Raw genomic sequence first — 21,696 nt, forward strand, 5'->3', positions numbered from 1 at the left:
CTGTTAACTGCCATTTCTTAATTACATTACAAACTGAGGAAACGGCTACCTGAAAACACTTTGCTATCTTCTTATAGCCTTCTCCTGCTTGGTTGGCATCATTTATTTTAATTTTCAGAGTGCTAGGCAGCTGCTTAAAGGAGCTCATGGCTGCTGATTGTTGGGACAAGGTTTGAGGAGTCAGGGTATTTATAAAGCTTTGAAATTTACATCACCTGGCCTTTCCTAATGATGATTGTGAACAAGCCATAGCCCTAACAAGCTATTTAAGGTCTAAGGAGGGAGGGGAAGATGGTGGCGTGATGCAGCATGCGCGGCCGTTCCGAATGATATCGTATTTGTTAAGTAGGATGCCGTGCACAATCCTGATTTGATGGAGACAGATGTGAAGAAGCACGGAGGAACATCTGGAGAAACTTCTGAAATGCCTGCTTCGCTGCCGCTGCCACTGTGCGATCGAGAATCACCAGAGGGGAAGGCCCCAAGTCCTCAGCTTTGCCTATTGCCAGGGTCAAAACGCTCGGCACAGATGGTGCTCAGTGTCGGAGACTCGGAGTTTTCCAATGGGCTCTGAGTCGGACTGTGGTCGGGTGCTTCCAGGATGCTGCATTGGCAAGTTTGCGGCGCTGAATGTTTACCGTCTGCATGAGATGATGGGACTTTCGAGAGACTTTGAGACTTTTACCGTGCCCATGGTCTGTTCTTATCAAATTACGGTATTGCTTTGCACTGTTGTAACTATATGTCATAATTATGTGGTTTTTGTCAGTTTTTAAGTTGGTTTGTCATGTGTTTCTGCGATATCATTCTGGAAAAACATTGTATCATTTCTTAATGCATGCATTACTAAATGACAATAAAAGAGGACTGCGTGCCCTCATAACCTAAAAAAAAGTTATCTGAGAGCTCAAAATCTCTTGGGGTGCCCAAACTTTTGCATGGTGCTCCTTTCCTTATTTTCACTCTAAAATTGTACAAAACAAAACTAATACACTAATCTTGCTTAAAATGTTGAAAAGAATGTTTCATCTTTAACTTTATGACTTTTGGAGATCAGTTCATCTTCTACTCACTTAACTATTCACAGTAACAGAAATTTTGACCGGGGTGCCCAAACTTCTACGTGGGCGTGCACGTGCGTCCTCTGTTCTCATGTGCTCATATTGTCAGAGGAAAAGGATGCCACATACAGAAAAAAATGCTTTGTCAAAAAATCTTTGATGAAAACAGTGTGCAGGGTCCATAAAATGGCCCAAGCACTAAAAAAAATACACAAGCAAAATGTAGCAGCATTTTCTACAAGAACAAGTCATTATCCATGTAAATTCTGCTGAAAGTGACACCTCATGGTAAAGCCCAGTTTGCATATGGTACAAAGAACAATGACAGCACCCACAATGACATCTTAGACCTTAACCGTAAAGACTCAATTGCTTTTATTAATTAAACTCATATTAGTTTCATGTGACCACTTTGGCCAACAAAAAAAGTGTAGAATACAGCAGATCAAACACAATCAGGGGAAAGAGAAAGTTAACTTTTTAAGTTCAAGGGCCCTCCTTCACAATGAGAAATGTCATATGTTTTTCCAGGTGGAGGGAGGAGGGACACAGAACAAAGGTTGCATGGAAAATGACTATGAGAAGAGCTGTGAGTGTTGGAGATGGGAAGATGTGTCTATGGTAGGATCATGTTGGAAGAGGTGGACATGAGAATGATCTTTTGAATGTGGAAGCTAGTGGGGGTAAGGGAAAACCCAATCCTTGCTCTGTGTTGGAGGCAAGAGGATGAGACCTATGCAAAATAGAGGTGACAAGTTGACAACCACGTTGGCTACGGTAGAGGGAAAAGTGGTTTTCATAGAGAAAGAGAAACTGAGATAATAGAAAGTACTTCTTATAGAAGACAGGTTATAAGAAAGTGCAGTGGAGTTGGTTATGGGAGTCATTGGGTTATAATATATTGACTTCCATTCAGGAAACAAATTGAGATGTAAAGAAGAGAGAAGTCAGAAATGGACCGCTGCATAGTCTGTGCACTAAAAAGAAAAATTACCTCAGGTGTGAACTGCCTTTTTGTTAGAATTCATATTCCACTGTCCCATTGATGTCGATAAACTATATATCATTGTTTGCAACGCAGTCCAAAAATTTCAGGGAACTATGCTATATAACGAGGTAACATTTTAAACACTGCTTAATTCAACTCATCATTCAAGTTCTGTTCCAGAATTTTTGAAGTAAACTTAAAAATTCATAGATACTTCCAGAACAAGTACAAATTGAAGCATAAGAGAACATTTATCTTACCAGCTGAGCACCCTGTCTTTTTAGTCGATGGTCAGATAGATTTACTATCTCAAAGAAAGTTTTGAAGAGATTGAAACCTACAGAGAACCAGAACAGTTGGTTACCATTTCAGAATAGGAATATTTTAGTTAAGGTGTAATTAGCATACCAGATGACACAAAACAAATAAGTTAAAAAACTGAGCATTATTATACATGTCATCAAGGTCACCTTATACGCACAAAGTATACACCACGTTGGGAATCCCCACTAGTACAAATTTTAACATGAATATACAGTATATTATAAGCATGAGCAATCGTGCTGACAATGGAACTTCTGTCTGGATCCCATCTGCTTGACAGGATGGAATGAATCCCTAATCTTAGCCTCTCATTAATACAACTGGCTACAAACTAATTTTCTCTCCCAGATACTGTTTAACTTCTAACATGAGGCTTTCAAAGGCATCAATTGCAATCTAATGAAGAAAAATATTTGTTTTTAAATGTGATGCTCTCCTCTATCTAATATAAAACTATTGCATCACCGCAATACAACATTAAACAGAGTCAAAATAGTGTAAATTAAAGCTGACCAGTTGATATATGGGACTTAGTTGTAATAAGAGGCAAATTGTGACTGTCACTTCAGCAACCAATTCAACTTTTTTTTGGATATCTCGTCAACTACTTTATCAGGGAGAAAGGACATTGCACGTTTTGGCAAGTCATAAACATGAAGTAAGAATAGATTTTCCTTAAATGTTATATGTTTCTATGATTCTAAACATTACAAAACCATCCCTATTTATTATCAAAACATTAGTTCAATTGCTTCCTTCTAGAACTAATTGCTTAAAATACTTTCCATAAGCAGGAAGACATTAGATTCCCATTAATACAACATATGCCATTGTTGACCAACATAGATTAGAAACTAAAATATCAGCTGTTAATTCTTTCCGATGGGCAGCAGTCAACAATAGTTAATAAATATTTAAAAGAAACATTAATTTAGTTACCTATAGCGAATGTTCAAGGCAACTCTCCACCATAACCTCAAAGGGAATTAGACAAAATCACTAACTGCCCAGTGCGTTCAAAAATCTCAACCAGATATGTAACTCTGAAAACCAGCAGTGTAAACACAGATTTGCAGAAACTCAAATGCTCTTGAGATAAGGATGTCCTCTGCTGAATTCCTCATGGAATCTAGCAATGGAACACGAGTTTTGCCTATTTTTCAGCATCTAATGGGAAGGGGACGTGCTTGCTTAAAGTGCAATGGGCCCATTCATATAATGAATGTGAAGAATCTGCTGCAGGGAAAATGACAAGTACATGATAACACACATAAAAGTTGCTGGTGAACGCAGCAGGCCAGGCAGCATCTATAGGAAGAGGTACAGTCGACGTTTACGGGCCGTGTGTTGCTTGAAATTCCAGCATCTGCAGATTTCGTCATAAGTACATGATAATTACCTTTGAGTTTCAGTTGAGTTAATTAACTGATTAAATGTTCTTGATTAATTTTAAAACACTATTGTAGTATTTTAAATATGATGAGCATTTCTATGTCTTTGAATATTCATAAATGACCAACCGATTCACAAACATTCAGTTCCTCTGGGCATCCAGTAAACTTGGGGAAGGGCTTAACTGGCTCTCAAGGCAATTCCTGGATGATACTTGTCACTTACACAAAATCCTTGCTTTATGTTGAGCCTTGCAATTGTCTAGGAGTCAGAATAGTCCTGGGGTTACATAACAATTCGGAATAGCCTGATGAGCTAAAGGTTAGCGGAGGTTCCAGGCCATTACTCTCAATGAAAGAAAATTGTGACGCAAATAAACTTGGCAGATGATTCAGAAGTACATTGAGTGGGACCACTATAAAACTGCAAATTAACTACAAAGAATCAATTATATTTTAGAAGTACAGTTGATTCCAGTTAATTGGACCAATGGTTAATTGGAGCAGCCACTTATTTGGACCAACTCTTAGAGAACAAAAACTAATCCAGAAAATAGCTAGGATTCTCCATTTTTTCAGACACTATGCCGCTTAATTGGGGCAGGAATCTGAAGCCAAACATTTTCTAACTGGTGTCAGTTGTGTGAAATTGCATGGCTGTTAGACACTACACCGTGCTTAAAATGAAAGCTTTTAAACAGCACGTGTTTGTGTTTATAAAGCCGTGATTTTTGTCACTGATAGTTAGTGAGAAATAAGTAGTAAGATAATTTTGCTCATTGCATTTTCAAGTATTCAGGCTTGGAGATGCCCAAAACAGTAAGGGGTGAAAATGAAATAATTTCACTACTTCAAGTTAGAAACTACAAAGAATTGGAAGGTATGAACAATCATCTTGAATGTTACAATGAAAATGAAGATTTGGAGGATGCAATCGTTGAAAGGATTGTATAAAGGCTGTCCATTGTCTACACTAAGGTTCTTCACTGACTTTGTTTATCTACAATCAAAAGAACACAGCAGCATACACTGGATTAATTCCTCCGCCGATGACTATTAGGAACTAAAAGCTTTATAGTACTGAAGTAGCATTGATGGTCTTCTAATTTGTACGGTATTTTATTTAAATACATAATTTGTTACACAGTTAAATCGTAGTTTGTCTTTTGTATACCTTTTTAACTATTTCCATGAAACTCCGGTTAATTGGGGCAGCCACCTAATTGAGCCAAAATGTATGTCCCAATTAACCAGAATGCATTGTACTGCATTTGCTGTGAAATACTTGGAAGAATCAAGGATTTGAAGAGTATAAGATATTTGCTCTTCATTTAAGTAAATGCATACCATTCATAGTGATTTCATAGGGTTCCAGTTTGAGGATTTTTTCTTTAAAAAGCTGTTGTTGAACATCACTCTCCAAATCTCCATGTCCTTTGGTAAACCATTCAAAGCACAACTGAGGAAACAGGTTATCAAAAAAGAGATTGTTAAATTGCAAGTTATTTTCTTTCTGATGTTTCCTTTGAAAAATACAGAACTTTACATTTAATAGTGTATTAAACTAAAAATGCTTGCAAAAACAATATTAATTTTTAAATCCTTGTTACTGACCATTTATTACAACTATTCTATGGGCACCATAGTGGTTAGCTCAATGCTATTGTAAGTTAGGGTGTCAGAGTTCGGAGTTCAATTCTACTTCTTCTGTAAGAAGTTTGCATGTTCTCCCTGTTACCATGTGGGTTTTCTCTAGGTGTTCCGGTTTCTTTCCACAGCCCAAAGGTGTACCGGTTAAGTAGGTTAATTAGTCATTCTAAATCATCCTTTGATTAGGCTAGCGTTAAATAGGTGAGTTGCTGGGCAATGTGGCTAGTTGGGCCAATAGGGCCTGTTCCATGCACTCTCTCTAAATAAATAAAAATAAATTCCCAAATATGGAAGGATTTTTATATTTATTCCTTTTTCTGCATCAGTGTTGTGCATCACCACCAATTTACCATTGAGAGGTGCAGTTAAGAATACAGCTGAGAACTTACTCTAAACATTCAGTTCAAAAAGTGACACGAAGTTATGTTACAACATTATAAAACACTAAATCAGGTTGCATCATGTCACCCATTATAGGAAGGATATGGAGGCTATGGAGAGGGTATTGATGAGGTTTAACAGGACGCTGTCTGGATTAGATGGCATGTGCTATTTAGAGACTGGACAGACTGGGAATGGCTGAGGCTGAGACCTGACAAACTTAAACAGGTTCTGAGGGTCATAAATAGACAGTCAGTATCTATTTCCCATTATTAAAATATTTAAGACTCAAGGGACACTGGTGTTCAGGTTGTTGAAGGTGTTGGTGATGAAGCCTTTAGATGTCAAGGTTTGGTAGAAGACTCTCTCTCGTTGATGGTTATTTTAAACTAAAGCTTTGAAAATATAAAACTTTGTACAAACTTCTGAAGTGCTCTGAAAAAGTATTCAGTCCCTAACCTTTAGTTCACATAAATGAGTATTACAACCAGGAATTTTATTAACTGAGAATTTTTATTTGTGAATCACATGCCCCTTTTTTCATAGTAGAGCTCAAAAAAACAAGGAAAATTGTAAAGTATGAAAAACTAAAACTTCAAAACCTGAAATGTCAGCAGTTCAAAAATATTCTTATCCCTTTGTTCAGTACTTAGTTGAACCACCTCTCACAGCTACTACAGTCTTTTTGGATAAGTCTCTATTAGCTTTGCACGTGATGGAGCACGATTTGCCCATTTCTCCATGAAAGATTGCTCAAGCTGTGCCAGGTTAGTTGGGGGATGGCAATCTTGAAGTCTTGCCAGAGATGTGGAATTGGGTTAAGGCAACTCCAAGTGTAACACCCTGGTTAAGATTTTTGCTGCTAATGCTGTAGGGTATTTCATTTTGTAGCTTTCTGTAGAAGCAGTGCATCCTGATGATAGTGTTTGAGTTTCAGTTAAAGATAAGGGTGTGATGTTCAACTTAGGAATGCTGTGTCAGCCAATCAGGATGATGGAATGATTAAAGGTTCTAGAGAAAGCTGGCTGAAGAAGAGCAGACACTGGTGGGTTTGTGGTCTTTTGGTGGGAGATGGAGAGAGGAGACGATCAAGAGAGACAGTCGTAGGATTCGATCCGCCAAGAAAGCGCAATTTGAAGGAATCCAAGAAGATAAGTTCTAATGGTGCTCAGTGATGAGAGGTTGACACTTTGATTAAGGGATACACATAGCTTTTGGAAGATAGGAGCTCCAACATGTCCACACTTAGACTGGTTTAATTATATTGGGACCTTTTTTTTCTTTTCCTTCTTTTTCCTCTTAAGAACTGTTCAATTAAGCTGAAATTAGTAAATACACTTTTTAATAATTGTAGACAGTGTATGATCTGTTATTTCTTGCGATGGATAACTGCATGTGCGCAGTATTTACACAGCATTCACTGAAATCGGGGTACCATTAGTCGAAACATCCCAGCTTCCCGATTTGGTGGGACCCAAATCATACCTACCCTAGATGTACATTGTTTGAGAAAGGTGGCCTTCTCACTGCTGAGTCCAGTGGCTGTTAGCAGAACTGGCTAACGAGCCGAGTTTCTCTACAAACCCGGTGAGGGGGCTTCACAAGGTTGCTCCGGCAGTGTGCTTTCAGTCATTGTCCCGCTGAAAGATGGACTTCCTCCCCAGTTTAAGTTTTCTGGCAAAGGCTAGCAGATTGTTATCCAGGATCTCTTTATATTCTGCAGCATTCACCTTCCCATCAATCCCAGTCCCTGGTGCTGAAAAGCACAATGCTACCTCCACCATACTTCACAGTAATGATTGTGTTACCTGACTGATGGGCAGTATTAGAATTACACCACATGTACCATTAAAGAAAAACATAATCTTGCCAGTAAAGACTTTGCAAAGCATCTCTTATAAGATACTGTAAAGATGTGGAAGGTGTAGTGGTCAGATGAGACTAAAGTGGAACTTCTTAGCCTCAACACTGAGCAGTATGTAAATCTAATACTGCATACCAGCCAGGTAGTACCATCCCTGCTGTAAAGTATGGTGGGTTAGCATGATGCTATGGGAATACTTTTCAGCAGCAGTGATTATGGTCCATTCCATCATAGGTAAAACCCTCCCCACCACTGAGCACTTCTATACAAAGTACTTTTGCAGAAAAGCAGTATCCATTATCAGGGAATTCCACAACTCAGGTCATGTTCTCTTCTTGCTGCTGCCCTTACCTGGGTGGCAGTGTGAAATGTGAGGAGGATGTTATGAGAATGCAGGGTGACTTGGACAGGTTGGGTGAGTGGGCAGATGCATGGCAGATGCAGTTTAATGTGGATAAATGTGAGGTTATCCACTTTGGTGGCAAGAACAGGAAGGCAGATTACTATCTGAATGGTGTCAAGTTAGGAAAAGGGGAAGTACAACGAGATCTAGGTGTCCTTATTCACCAGTCACTGAAAGTAAGCATGCAGGTACAGCAGGCAGTGTAGAAAGCTAATGGCACGTTGGCCTTCATAACAAGAGGAGTTGAGTATAGGAGCAAAGAGGTCCTTCTGCAGTTGTACAGGGCCCTGGTGAGACCACACCTGGAGTACTGTGTACGGTTTTGGTCTCCAAATTCCAGGAAGGACATTCTAGCTATTGAGAGAGTGCAGCATATGTTCACGAGGTTACTTCCTGGGACGGCGGGACTGTCATATGTTGAAAGATTGGAGCGGCTGGGCTTGTATACACTGGAATTTAGAAGGATGAGAGGGGATCTGATTGAAACATATCAGATTATTAAGGGATTGGACACGCTAGAGGCAGGAAACATGTTCCCGATATTGGAGGAGTCCAGAACCAGAGGCCACAGTTTAAGAATAAGGGGTAGGCTATTTAGAATGGAGTTGAGGAAAAACTTTTTAACACAGAGGGTTGTGGTTCTGTGGAATGCTCTGCCTCAGAAGGCAGTGGAGGCCAATTCTCTGGATTCTTTCAAGAAAGAGTTAGATAGAGCTCTTAAAGATAGCGGAGTCAAGGGATATGGGGAGAAGGCAGGAAAAGGGTACTGATTGTGGATGATCAGCCATGATCAAAGTGAATGGCGGTGCTGGCTCGAAGGGCGCTGAATGGCCTACTCCTGCACCTATTGTCAAAGGAAGAAGCTACAGGAGCCTCAGGCCTCACACCACCAGGTTCAGGAACAGTTATTACCTCTCAAGTATCAGGCTCTTGAACCAAAGGGGATAACTTCACTTACCCCATCATTGAAATATTCTCACAGCCTGTGGACCTACTTTCAAGGACACTTCATTTTATGTTCTGGTTAATTATTGCTTATTTATTTATTATTATTATCATTCATTACCTTTTGTATTTGCACACTGGTTGAATGCTCAAGTTGCTGTGGTCTTTCATTGATTTATGGATTTGAGTATGCCCGCAAGAAAATTAATATAAGGGTTGTACATGGTGACATTATATATATATTCATTCTGATATTAAATCTACTTTGAACTTTTAACCTTTCTGGGCACATAACATTATTTGCCTCTAATCAGTACAGGCATGACTGCTTCATTTGTTAGGAGCTAGTTGTAAATGATATTGAACATAATGTAATTATCAATAAACATATCCACCTATGATGGAAAGAAAGTTATTGGTAATATCGCTTAGGGTGCGAGTCTAAGGGCGCTATGTGAGGAATTCCTGCTGTGATGTCCTGAGACTAGCACATTGGACTTTCAATGATATTTCTTATAATGTTCCCCTTTTTCAACCCCTCACCCAACCCTCCAACTCCCTCAAAGTATGTATCTAACCACTGGAGATTTTTCACACTGGAGTTAGTGCTGTTCTCCATAGAAATAAGCCCTTAAGCAAGCTACATTTTTGCCAACCATTATGCCCACCAACACATCCCATTAATTCCATACCTCTCCATGCCTTGACCATTGGAGTACCCATACAAATGCCTCTTAACTGTTATTTCTGCTCCTAACTCAACTACATCCTCTGACAGCTCATAACAGATACCAGCTTTGCATTACAGTCATTCGAGTAACAGCAATTTGAGATATGGAATAAAATTCAGTCTTACAGAATTCATCAAAAAAAGCAAATAACTAAGCAACTATTCGCCAGTTTTTTTTTAAAATGCAGATGACATGGCTTCAAGTTCTGGAAAAATGCAATCCAGATCACTTTTGCAGATTGCGAACTCCCTTCTTGTAATACAGAATTCCATCTGCCATTCCCCTGTCCACTTCCCAGTTAGAAAACAACTTTCTTCAGTGTCCACTATACTATCAATCTGCAAATTTGTTGACAATGCCACCTACATTTTCATCCAAATTATTAATATATATGACAGAGGACTCCATTGAGGACTGCAACACACCACTGGTCAAAGGCCTTCAGCCTGAAAGCCCCTCCATTACCTTCCTGTCTCATACCACCAAGCCAATTTTGTATCCAGTTGGCTACCTCACTCTGGATGCCATGTGCTCTAATCTTCTATCACACAGGACCTTGTGAAAGGCCTTGCTAAAGTCCGCAAAGGCAACGTCTACTGCCCTGTCTTGTCAATCTTCTTGGTCATCTTTTAAAAAAAAAAGTCAAATTCGAAAGACATGATTGCCCACACACACTAAATCCTCAGACTTAAATTTTACCAAGGGCAGTCACTATCAGTGCAGACCTGATATTTAGCTCTTTAATCAATGTCTAGATCAAACTATGATGTGATACCCAGTAACGCCAGTGAAATCTAAACTGAATATTACTGAGGCTATTAGAGGCCAAATATCAACTGGTGGTACTGTCAACAAAATTTTATCTTTTTACTGATTATCACATGAAAAGTGATTGGCTTTTCCCAGCCAATTTTCCACATTGTAATGAGACTACCAAGGCTATTACTGTTAATAATATCAGATCCATTTTTGGCATGGATTTAGTGCAAAAGGTGTTTCTAAAGTAAACATCAAATTAACATGAGGGAAAAAATGAGAGATGAAACAACATTAGAGAATACTTCAAACAAGACAGATTATCAGACCAATGTACCTCTCGATCGAGTTCACAGATATCTGCTCCAGACACCAGGCACTCCCAAATCTCCTTGGCACGATTCCAACCAATGTAAAGGCTGGCTTCTTGAAGAAAAAATGCAAGGAACCTCAGGTGTGCTTCCAAGTACTGTGGAAGAAACAGAATCAGGTACTTTTTGACTTCAAAACTACAACAGATTTTGGGTCCAGCTTTTGCCACAATAAATGACTGTGTATTATGGAAGTAAATCATTTAAACATCACCAACATCTGGAAAAATGATGAACTAGCTTTTAAAAAAAAGGAGTGACATATACTACTGAAGATAACAAAAAATAGTCTATAGTGGATAATGGTGCCATGATAACATGGAAACATAGAAAACCTAGAGCACAATACAGGGCCTTCAGCCCACAAAGCTGTGCCGAACATGTCCTTATCTTAGAAATTACCTAGGGTTACCCATAGCCCTCTATTTTTCTAAGCTCCATGTACCTATCTAGGAGTCTCTTAAAAGACCCTATCGTATCCACCTCCACCACCATCGCCGGCAGCCTATTCCATGCACTCACCACTCTGTATAAAATTACCACTCTCTACGTAAAAAAATGATAACTAAAATGTAAGAAATTAGTTCTAAAATGAAATCATCTACGTCTAGAGTTTTAGAACACTCATCCAATTCAAAGCTAAATGAATAATCTAAAACAAACCTTCCACTTCTACATCATTCACTGACCTATTTTTTTAAAGTTGTTTCAGTTCCTTATCTCTCATGAAAACAAATATTTAGCAACATTAACTCATTACCAGTTTTTGACAAATTTCAATGAAGTTGCTGTTTACAGATGACAACTGTGAATCAGCCACCTTCTCAGAAGCTATTGGGATAAATTTTCTGATTCTTAGACCTACTAAAGGCTTTGATTATTTTTCTTTCAAAAAGAAAAGGCTTAAAGTATGTTATGTCAGTTCAACTATGGGATTTAAAAAAAAAAGACATTCTCTCTTCTCCCCCTTCCATTACACAGAATATATAAAAGGTAAGCCCGAAAGCATGTACCACCACCAGGCTCAAGGACATCCTCAACCCCACTGTTATAAGACTATTAAATTGTTCCCTAGAATGATACTTGACATCACAATCTACCTTGTTGTGATCTTACTTCTTATTGTTTACCTTCACTGTACAATTGGACAGCATTGTAGTGTAGTGGTTAGCACAATGCCTTACAGTGCCAGCGACCCAGGTTCAATTCCTGCTGCTGCCTGTATAGAGTTTGTATACATAATATATCACACTCAGCATATAAAACAAAACAAAATATAATTCAAAATGCAGGTAAAGTACAGCAGTGGCAAACAGTATAGTAAAAAGCTCGCTGTCCGAGTGATGAGACCTCTGTGCTGGCAGGGTGCTCATCGGTCTCGCAGAATGAAGGAAGAAGCTGTGACTCAGTCTGGCAGACCTCGTCCTGATGCTTCTGCACCTCCTTCCTGACGGCAATAGGTCAAAGAGATTGTGAGATGGGTGATAGAGATTATCAACAATGCTTTGGGCCCTTCATCCGCAACACTTGAAAATGTCAGAAATAGTGATGATTTCCTCAGCAGCTTTTACTGTTTTTGGTAGAGTTTTGATGTAGCCAGACAGGACACTCTTGATGGTACTCCTGTAGAAAGTTGTTAGAATGGGGGCCGGGAGCCTTGCACGCCTCAATCTCCTCAGAAAGTGTAGATGCTGCTGTGTCTTCTTGTCTAGTGAGGTGTTGTTGGCCCAGGTTAGATCACCCTCTATGTGTACACTAAGGAGCTTCATGCTCTTCACTCTCTCCACAGCAGAGCCATTGATGTGTAATGGAGAGTGGTCGACCTGTACCTTCTTCAAGTCCACGATCATCTCTTTTGTCTTATCCACGTTGAGACTCGGGTTGCTCTCGCACCACATGATGCCTCTCTACCTCCTCTCTGTATTGATGACTCATCATTGTTGCTGATGAGGCCAATCGCTGCAGTGTCATCAGCGAACTTGATGACGCAACTTGAGCTGAAGCTGGCAGTGCAGTCATGAGTCAGCAGTGTGAACATCGGTGGACTGAGCACTCAAACCTGGGGGGCGGGGGGGGGGACACCAATGCTCAGCATGATGGAATTTGAGATGTTACTGCCAACTTGGACTGACTGGGGTCATTCTATCAAGAAGTCCAAGTTCTAGTTACAGACACCGGTGTTGATTTTGCATTGTTATTATTTTACCTTGCTCTTCCTCAGTGCACTCTGTAATTTGATCTCTACAGAGAGTGTGCAAGACAAGTACCGGGCTGCGAGCATGTGCTATCGGGCCATGAGGAAACGATATGATTTGGCAATAGGAAATGATATGAGTCAGCTGCACCTTTCCTCATTCTGTCACGCACTGTTGAACTTGAACACACCACCCCTACCCCCAACCACTGGCCAGTCCGCAAGAATATCGCCAATATTAAACTGGTCCACGGTGCGCAAAAGGTTGGGGACCACTGCTTTACACCGTATCTCGGTCTATAAGACAATAATAAACCAATTCCAAAAAGGCAAAGCCAGAAGTAATGAAGAGCATGATTATTTCAGTCCACAACTTGTAGTTTAGAATCTGAATCAAGTTTAATAGCACTGACATATGTCGTGAAATATGTTGTTTCGCAGCAGCAGTGCACTCCAATGCACAATTTTAAAAACTATATATATATACATACATACATATACACATACACACACGACTAGAACTCAAATTCAAATTAAAGTTTAAATTTTTGTTAAGAGCTAAAATTAAAAATAAAAATTCCTATGCTAAAAGAATTAATTTTTGACAGCCAAAATTATAGCAATTAATTTATATTTGAAAATACCACACATGCATTCATATATTATTTGCTCAAATAAATAATTGAGTTCTATTTTTAAGAAAGCTAGTGAAAATGGCTTTAAGTCTTTTTGTGATTTTTGGTCTATTCCAGATGTATCCAAAGGCATTGGTTCCAATAAAGGTATTAAGACCAATTCAGAAAACTGATGCAGTCTAGTGGCTGGGGTGCAGGCATCTGTAACTCATCCTGTACGTACACAGAATAGTTGTCAGTTGAGGTATAAGAACCGGCTGAAACTGCAGTCATTTGTTTGGTACAAAACTTACAAAACAAAATCTGAATGGCTGTATTACAAATAGCATAACATTAGGGCTAGAACACTTACATCTTGATGGGTGTATCTGCCATCTACAATTGTTGACCCTGTTAGACCTCCTGGACCAGATGCAGAAAGTGCAAGTCGATGACAAGCCACAAGACTTCCTGTAACCAATTTCACGATTTCAAAGTTCTTCTTCAAATCCTGCACAATGCTCTGAAAGACGAGAATCAGAGGCCAAGTGTTTAATTTTCAAAGTTTAGTAAAAATCAAGCATCATTCTCATATTGGTTGAATTTTAAATGTTAAAGGCTTGGATAACATCTTCTCATCTTGAAGGTCTGAAATGATATCCAACCAAAACCCTAAAACAATCAATTGAAAATAATACTACAAATAACCATAGAGAAAAATAAATACTTTGAACCAAGTATTTTAAATATGTTAATCACTTTTGCTTTAAATGATTGAAGAAAATCTCTGTTTAATCAATAGCTACATATGAAGATCTAAAATCCAAATTCCTTCCTTAAAAATTAATATGCAATATTTATTCTATCAAAATAATTAATATTTGATGTAAAGTGCTCAAACTTATTAAAAACCCTTAAGCCTAAATTCATAAATTTTGCATTTACAGTTCCAGTATTGCCAGGAAGATGACTAGACGGTAGGGACAGTAAAAGATAAAGGAGGAAACGTACTGGAGACAAAGGAGGTAGTGGTGGTCCTTAATGAATACTTTGCTTCAGTATTCACCAAGGAGAGATACTTTGACAAATGTGCGGTCAACATGGAACAGGTTAATGTGCTGAAGCATGTTGAGGTTAAGAAAGAGACAGTATTTGAATTGTTGTGAAACATTAGAATTGATTAGTTCCCAGGGCTGAAAGAGAAAAAACCCCAGGTTACTACAAGAAGGGAAGAGATTCCTAAGAAATTGGTGGCATTTTTACGTCCTTACTAGCCACAGGAGTGGTACCAGAGGATGGAAAATGTTGCCCCATTGCTCAAGAATGGTAATAGGGATAATCCTGGGAATTATAGACTAGTGAGTCCTCCGTCAGTGGTGATCAAATTACTGGAGAGGATTTAGAGAAAGGATTTATCAGCATTTGGAGAAGCATAGTCTGATTAGGGATAGTCAGCACGAGGAGCAGTTTGGGCCTCACGAGACTAATTCAGTTTTTTGACAAGGTAACAAAACAAAGTGATGAAGCTAGAGTTATGGATGTGGTGTATATGGAACAGTTAGGCTTTTCACAAGGTTCCCTTTAGTAGACTCATCCAGATAGTCATGAGTAATAGAACCCATGGAAACTTGGCTATATGGAGTTGAAACTGGGCTGTTCACAAAGCAGAAACAGAGCATATTCTAGTCTGTGACTAGTGGTGTTCTACAGGGATCTGTTCTGGAACCCTTGCTCTTTGTGACTTTTTATAAATGACTTGGAACAGGAAATGGAGGAGTCCATTAGCAATTTTGCAGATGACACAGGTTGGATCACAGGTCAAGCGTAGAAGGTTGTCATAGATTACAACAGGATAGAGACAAAAGAAACGGCAAATGGAGTTCAATTTGGAACAATATGAAGAGATACACTTTAGAAGATCGAACGTAAAGTCAGAGTATAAAGTTACTAAAAAGGTTCTTAGCAGTGTGGAGAAATAGAGGAATCTTGTAGTCCAAATACATTGATCTCTCGAAGATGCCATGCAAGTTGACAGAATGGTGAAGGCAGCATACATTGCCTTAGACTTCATTAATAGGGTAATGAGTTCAAGAGACTTGAGATGATGTTGCAACTCTATAAATCTCTACTTAGACTACACTTGAAGTATTGTGTTCAGTTCTGGCTGTTTCATTACAGGAAGAATGCAGAAACTTCAGTGTGGGTAAAGAAGTTGTTTACCAGAATGCTGCCTAGATTGGAGAGCAGGCCTTATGAGGAAAGGCTGAGGAAACTGGGATTTTCCCTTTGAAGCGACAGAGGATGAGATATGACTTGACAGAGGTGTCTAAGATTATGAGAAGCACAGAGAGTGGATAGCCAGCACATTTCTCCCCAAGGGCAGCAACAGCCAATACCAGAGGAAATCCATTTAAGAGATGTCAGAAATGTCTTCTTTTTTTTAAAAAGACACAGTTTATATTAGTCAATACTACATTGTATGCTGAAGGGCCTGCACTGTGCTATACTTTCTATGTTCTATGGTAGCTGTTACTATAGAGGGTCTGAAAAATACACTGCACAATGCTCAGTTGATATTCCAATACCTTAATTGTTATATTCAGCGAAGAGAAAATTTCACTGTCCCATTTGTTGAAAGATAAACACAAGTTGTTTTCTGGACAAACAGCATAGGAATTGGTACCTATTTGGTACTTCTTTATAAAGGACGGGGCATGGAATGTTAACCTACAGCTCAGTGGGAAGACTTTCAGACCAAGCAATAGATCCACATTCAATGAGCCAGACTTGCTCATCAATTATTAAGATAATCCAAGTTATATAATTCACACATATGTGTCTCAACAAAAAGTAAAGCATATTGCATCTAGTGCTACGAGGCAAATTACTGCTCAGGGAGTCTGATACCTGTGAAGAAAAACTTAAAGGTGGTCTATTTTTACAATATCAAATTAAGGAGAAATGGATTAGTTCAAAATGTATAAACCTTGGAAGAATGGTCTGAACAAAGGTATTTGAAATGTAATGTTTTAAAATGTTAAGTACAGGACATAAAAAGAAAATGTAAATGTAAAAAAAAAATGGAGTACATACAAGGTCAGGAATCAAAAGTTTGAGCATGGTGGGTCTAATGATCTGAGTTGCACATATTTCAATGCAAGGCATATTCTAGGAAAAACAGATGAGCTTAGGGCATGGATCAGCATATGGTATTATGACACTGTAGTCATTAGTGAGACTTGGTTACGGGGGGCAGGAGGAAGGGTGACATTACTAGTCAGAGAAAATATCATGGTAGTGCCCAGTTGAGACAGACTGGAGAGCTCATCTAGATAGGCTTTATGGGTAGAATTGAGAAACAAGACAAGTAGTGACTACCTTTAGGGGATTATACTACAGTCCACCCAATAGTCTGCGGAATTCAGAAGAGCAAATTTCTAGAGAAATTGCAGACATGATCTTATTGAATGGTGGACTGAGCTCGGCAGGCCGGATGGCTTACTCCTGCTCCTATAATTCCTTGAAAGTGGTGTCACAGGTAGATAGGGTCATAAAGGCATACTGGCCATAAATCTAAGTATGAATACAGGAAACAACAGGAATTCTGCAGATGCTGGAAATTCAAGCAACACACATCAAAGTCGCTGGTGAACGCAGCAGGCCAGGCAGCATCTCTAGGAAGAGGTACAGTCGACGTTTCAGGCCGAGACCCTTTGTCATGAATACAGGAGTTGGGATGTTATGTTGAAATTGTATCAGATGTTGGTGAGGCCTAATTTGAGTTATTGTGTCCAGTTTTGGTCACCTACCTCCAGGAAAGAATGATAGAGTGCAGAAAAAACCTGAATTATAGGGAAAGGTTGAATATGTCAAGACTTTATTCACGAGAATGTAGAAAATTGAGGGGAGACTTGGCAGAGGTATACACAATTATGAGGGGTACATGCAAGCAGGCTTTTTCCACTGAGGATGGGTGGGACAGCAACTAAAGGTGATGGGTTTAGGATGAAGAGTGAAACGTTTAAGGGAAACAGGAGGGAGAACTTCTTCACTCAGACAGTAGTGAGAGTGTAGAGCGAGCTGCCAGCACAAGTGATGGAAGCAGGGTTGATTTCAACATTTAAGAGAAATTTGGATAGGTACATGGTTGTGGAGGGCTATGGTCCAGGTGAAAGTCAATGGGACTAAGTAGACTAATAGTTTGGCGTAGACTAACAGTTTGGCATAGCCTAGATAGGCCGAAAGGCATGCTTCTGTGCTGTAATGTTCTATGACTCCAAAAGCTGAAAGAGAATTGCTTGGACTTCTAATACAGAACAAATGAAAATTGCAGTAAAGTCAATACAATCATTAATTCTGCAACTAAAATAGTGCACCAGAGGAAATATAGGTATGCAGAACACTATCAGCTGGCATCCAAAATCTGGAAACCTTGAGACATTAGATTTGAAGTTAAAAATATTGCTTGCAAAAAAAAAGTAGCTTTCTCCCAATCACAATGAGTAGAGCCAAACATTCAACAGAATGCCAAGTGCCTATAAAACTATAACATGGGTAGCTATTGCTTGTAGCTCGTTTGAGATCCCCTAGCTAATTATGTAAAGATACAAGTTGAATCAACAATTTGTCAGGCCATTCCTCAAGATGATGGGTGAGCTAGCTACAGTGGCTTTCTAGGCAAGTCTACCAACTACAAAAAAATCTTCTGAAAGGAACCAGCAATACATATATGCACAAAGAGCCTAAAATATGGCTCATGGGCAATCTCTTAAGACGTACACTGGTAAAAGCAAGATAAAAAAAGATTCACCATCAAGATGTCACACCGATTATCAAATGGATCATTTCATATATGACTTTCCTGCAAGGAAGTCATTAAAGGATGGGTGTGAATGATGTCAAAGCTGATCTAAGGAGAAAGCTATTGATAAAATCCACCTTTACTGGATGTAAATAATTCAGAATCCAGAGGAAAAACAACTAATGCATCTGTCTCATCTTTGTTATTTGTTCAAGCAGCATAATATAAATCTTATTCAAACACAGAGATTAGGCAGTTCTGAAGTAACATGAACCATTTATGGTATCTGAAAATCAGGGTAAAAGAATAAATATAAATGAACACAGCACTGCAATAAAATCCTGTACACTAACATAGAACAGAAACATTCTCAGATCTGTTCCTTTAATATAATTTTCAAAGGAGCTGCTGTAAAGTAAAGCGAGCTCCATTTTATTATAACACCTCAATCAAATGCATAATGAGTTCAGCGTTATCAAGTCAGAAGTTTCATTAGGAACTATTCTCCCAGGGTTTATTATTCACTTCTCCCATGAAGGAATAATAACCTATAATTTTGGGTCTTTCAGATTTAATCCACTTTTATTTTTACCTTGTCTTGTTTCTGGCAGCTCTGTTTGATGAAGGACCGGGTAATCTCATGAAGTTGACGCAATGCTGGAACCACCCATACTGGCTGCTGGTTATTTTGTTGGGAGGACTGAGAAGAATCAGAATTTGAAATTGACAAACATTTTAATACACGATTATGGTTATTTCCTAGTAACTATACCATAGTGCACTGTGTTGCATTAGCTTATTATTGTAACAAATTCAAAGCCTTTAGCCTAACGAGTCCATGCTGACCATATTGTCCACCCAGTTAAACCATCTTCCTACATTTGGCCCATATCTTTGTAAGTCCCGCTCTTAAATGTACTTATCCAAGTCCTTTTCAAATGATAGTATTGTATCTACCTCAACTACTTCCTTTGGCAGCTCATTCCATATACTTACCATCATCTGGGTGGAAAGAAATTGCCCCTCAAGTTCCTTCTAAATCTTTCGCCTCTCACCATTAATATATGCACCCTAGTTTTGGACTCCCCTACCCTGGGAAATAAAACTGTATAGAAAACATTTCTATAAGGCTGCCCCTCATTCACCTATGTTCCAAGGAATAAATACCAGCATCGCCAACCTATCCCTACAACTCAGGCCAATTCCTTTCTGCATGCTTTCCAATTTAACCTTCTTATAAAAGAGTGCCAAAAACTAATCATTGTGTACAGAAAAGTTAGCAGTGTATGTTTTATTTGGGAAGTGCTGATATTTTTCTTTCACTGCTACTTTGTGGGAAGTTCCGACTACTTTTGCATGGTTATGAGAGCCAAAAGCATGTTGCATCTCTTGGATTACAATGTTCCTCTCTGATTAATGACGGCATTATGGGGGTGGAGGTAGAAATGTAAGCTATAAAATGATATGTGAGTACAACAAAGGATTGAGCATTATCAAATCTGGTAAGGAAGGTGATAAGTGGAGCAGGTAAGGTAGGACTTGGGACAGATTGAACCAGGTGGGAGAGGGGAAAGTTGTTTGGAAAGGAGAATAAAAGAACCTGGGCTACTCAACAGAAACTCCTTTCTTTCTTGAGATACCCTCTCCTGGTCTTTTACCCTCTCTTGATCTTCCCATTTCCAATTGCTGAACATTAACTTCCTTGCTTTCTCCACTATTCGCCCATTCCATCATCATCCCCTCTGTTCACACAGCTCTCCACTTATTCCACATCAATTCTAACCTCAACCTTGCAGACATGTGTGGTGGCATTATGATCCGGGAGACTAACCTCTCCCTTACAAAGGCTATCCAGCAGCTCACAAACCACCTCTCCAGTACTACTCCAAGATGATGACCCCACCAACAAACAACAGACCACTGTCACCCAAACCATCACAGTTCTCATCACTTCAGATTTTCCATCCATTGATTCCATCCTGATAGTTCCACAGCCTGCATTACCCACTTCTACCTTTTACCCAAAATCTATAAACAGCACCATCCTGACAGACACATTAGCTTCTACCTGCTCTTTCCCCACTGAACTTATCCACTCACGGCTTGAATATATTTCATCTTTTGTCCAGGCCTTTCAACCAACATCCAGGACACCTTGCATGCCCTCCACCATTTTGACAAATTCCAATTTCCTAGGCCCCATCCTTTCATCTTCACTATGAACAATTCAGATTCTATACACTTCATTGCCTATTAGGAAGATCTTGGGACCGTCTGCTCATTTCTGGAACATTGATCCAAACACTGGGCAAGAGCAATTTCTGCCAAGCAAGAAACAAATTCTCTTTCGATTTCTTTCACTTTCTACAATCAAAGATGTAACTATGGGCCCTAACTTCACATCTTTTTATTGGCTATCTGGAATAGCCCTAGATCCAAACCCACTCCCCAACTCTTTCTCTACCACACAGATAACTTCACTGGTGTTGAACTCATTAATCTGATCAACTCTGTTCCAAACTTATGCCCCACTCTCAAATTAACTTCCACTATTTCTAACACATCTCCTACCTTTCTGAATCTCACTGCTTCTATTTCAGGAGATGAACTATCTACTGACATTTGCTATAAACCTGACCACTGCCACAGCTAAATGTCAGTCAGGGAGAACTATGGGTCCAATGATAATAACTAACAAATTTTAAAATAGTTATGGAAAAACGTAAAATAGGTCCACTGGGAACTGCCAGCGAGTAAAGTTATGGACGGGGGTTCTGAAGTTGAAAAGCAGGAACGTAAACACTATCAATGCTGGAATCTGATAATGGAAGGTGAAGGTGAGTGTGGGAAAGGGAAGGAGAATTGAAATAGCATGCAGACAGAGTACAGAAGATCTGCAAATTGCTCGCGTAGCACTGACTGTAGTAGACGCGTGAGGAGGAAGTGCACGTGAATCTTTGCCTCATCTATAGGGCTGTTCAGATACCTGGATGGTGGTGAAGGAGGAGGTGCAAGAACAAGTTTGCACCCCTTTTAGGGAAGGGTTAGTGGGAAGGATTGCAAAGACCTCATAAGTGTGAAATCAGAAATCATCTTTTCTCTCGCATACAAATGATGTTTCTTATATTTTAATTTTGATAATTTTGAATGTCAATACAGTAAAGACTCTGAAACTGACTGATGGATTCATTTCATCTAACAAACTTCTAAATAAAATCTATT

At 39.2% G+C, this 21,696-nt stretch overlaps 1 protein-coding gene across 2 annotated transcripts in view; it reads right to left on the reverse strand.

Annotated features, from left to right (window-relative positions):
* The window catches only part of usp24 (ubiquitin specific peptidase 24), a 255,619-nt gene that overhangs the window by 147,742 nt on the left and 86,181 nt on the right, over window positions 1-21,696 (reverse strand). For both annotated transcript variants that reach the window (XM_072273615.1, XM_072273614.1), the window contains exons 16-20: window positions 19,067-19,174; window positions 14,047-14,196; window positions 10,832-10,963; window positions 5,112-5,223; window positions 2,310-2,386 (exon numbers count right to left, since the gene is read on the reverse strand). In XM_072273615.1, the coding sequence (XP_072129716.1) occupies window positions 2,310-2,386; window positions 5,112-5,223; window positions 10,832-10,963; window positions 14,047-14,196; window positions 19,067-19,174 (579 nt within the window). The remainder of the gene's footprint in view (window positions 1-2,309; window positions 2,387-5,111; window positions 5,224-10,831; window positions 10,964-14,046; window positions 14,197-19,066; window positions 19,175-21,696) is intronic.

Source organism: Mobula birostris, chromosome 12, assembly GCF_030028105.1.
Source record: "Mobula birostris isolate sMobBir1 chromosome 12, sMobBir1.hap1, whole genome shotgun sequence".
NCBI lineage: Eukaryota > Metazoa > Chordata > Chondrichthyes > Myliobatiformes > Myliobatidae > Mobula > Mobula birostris.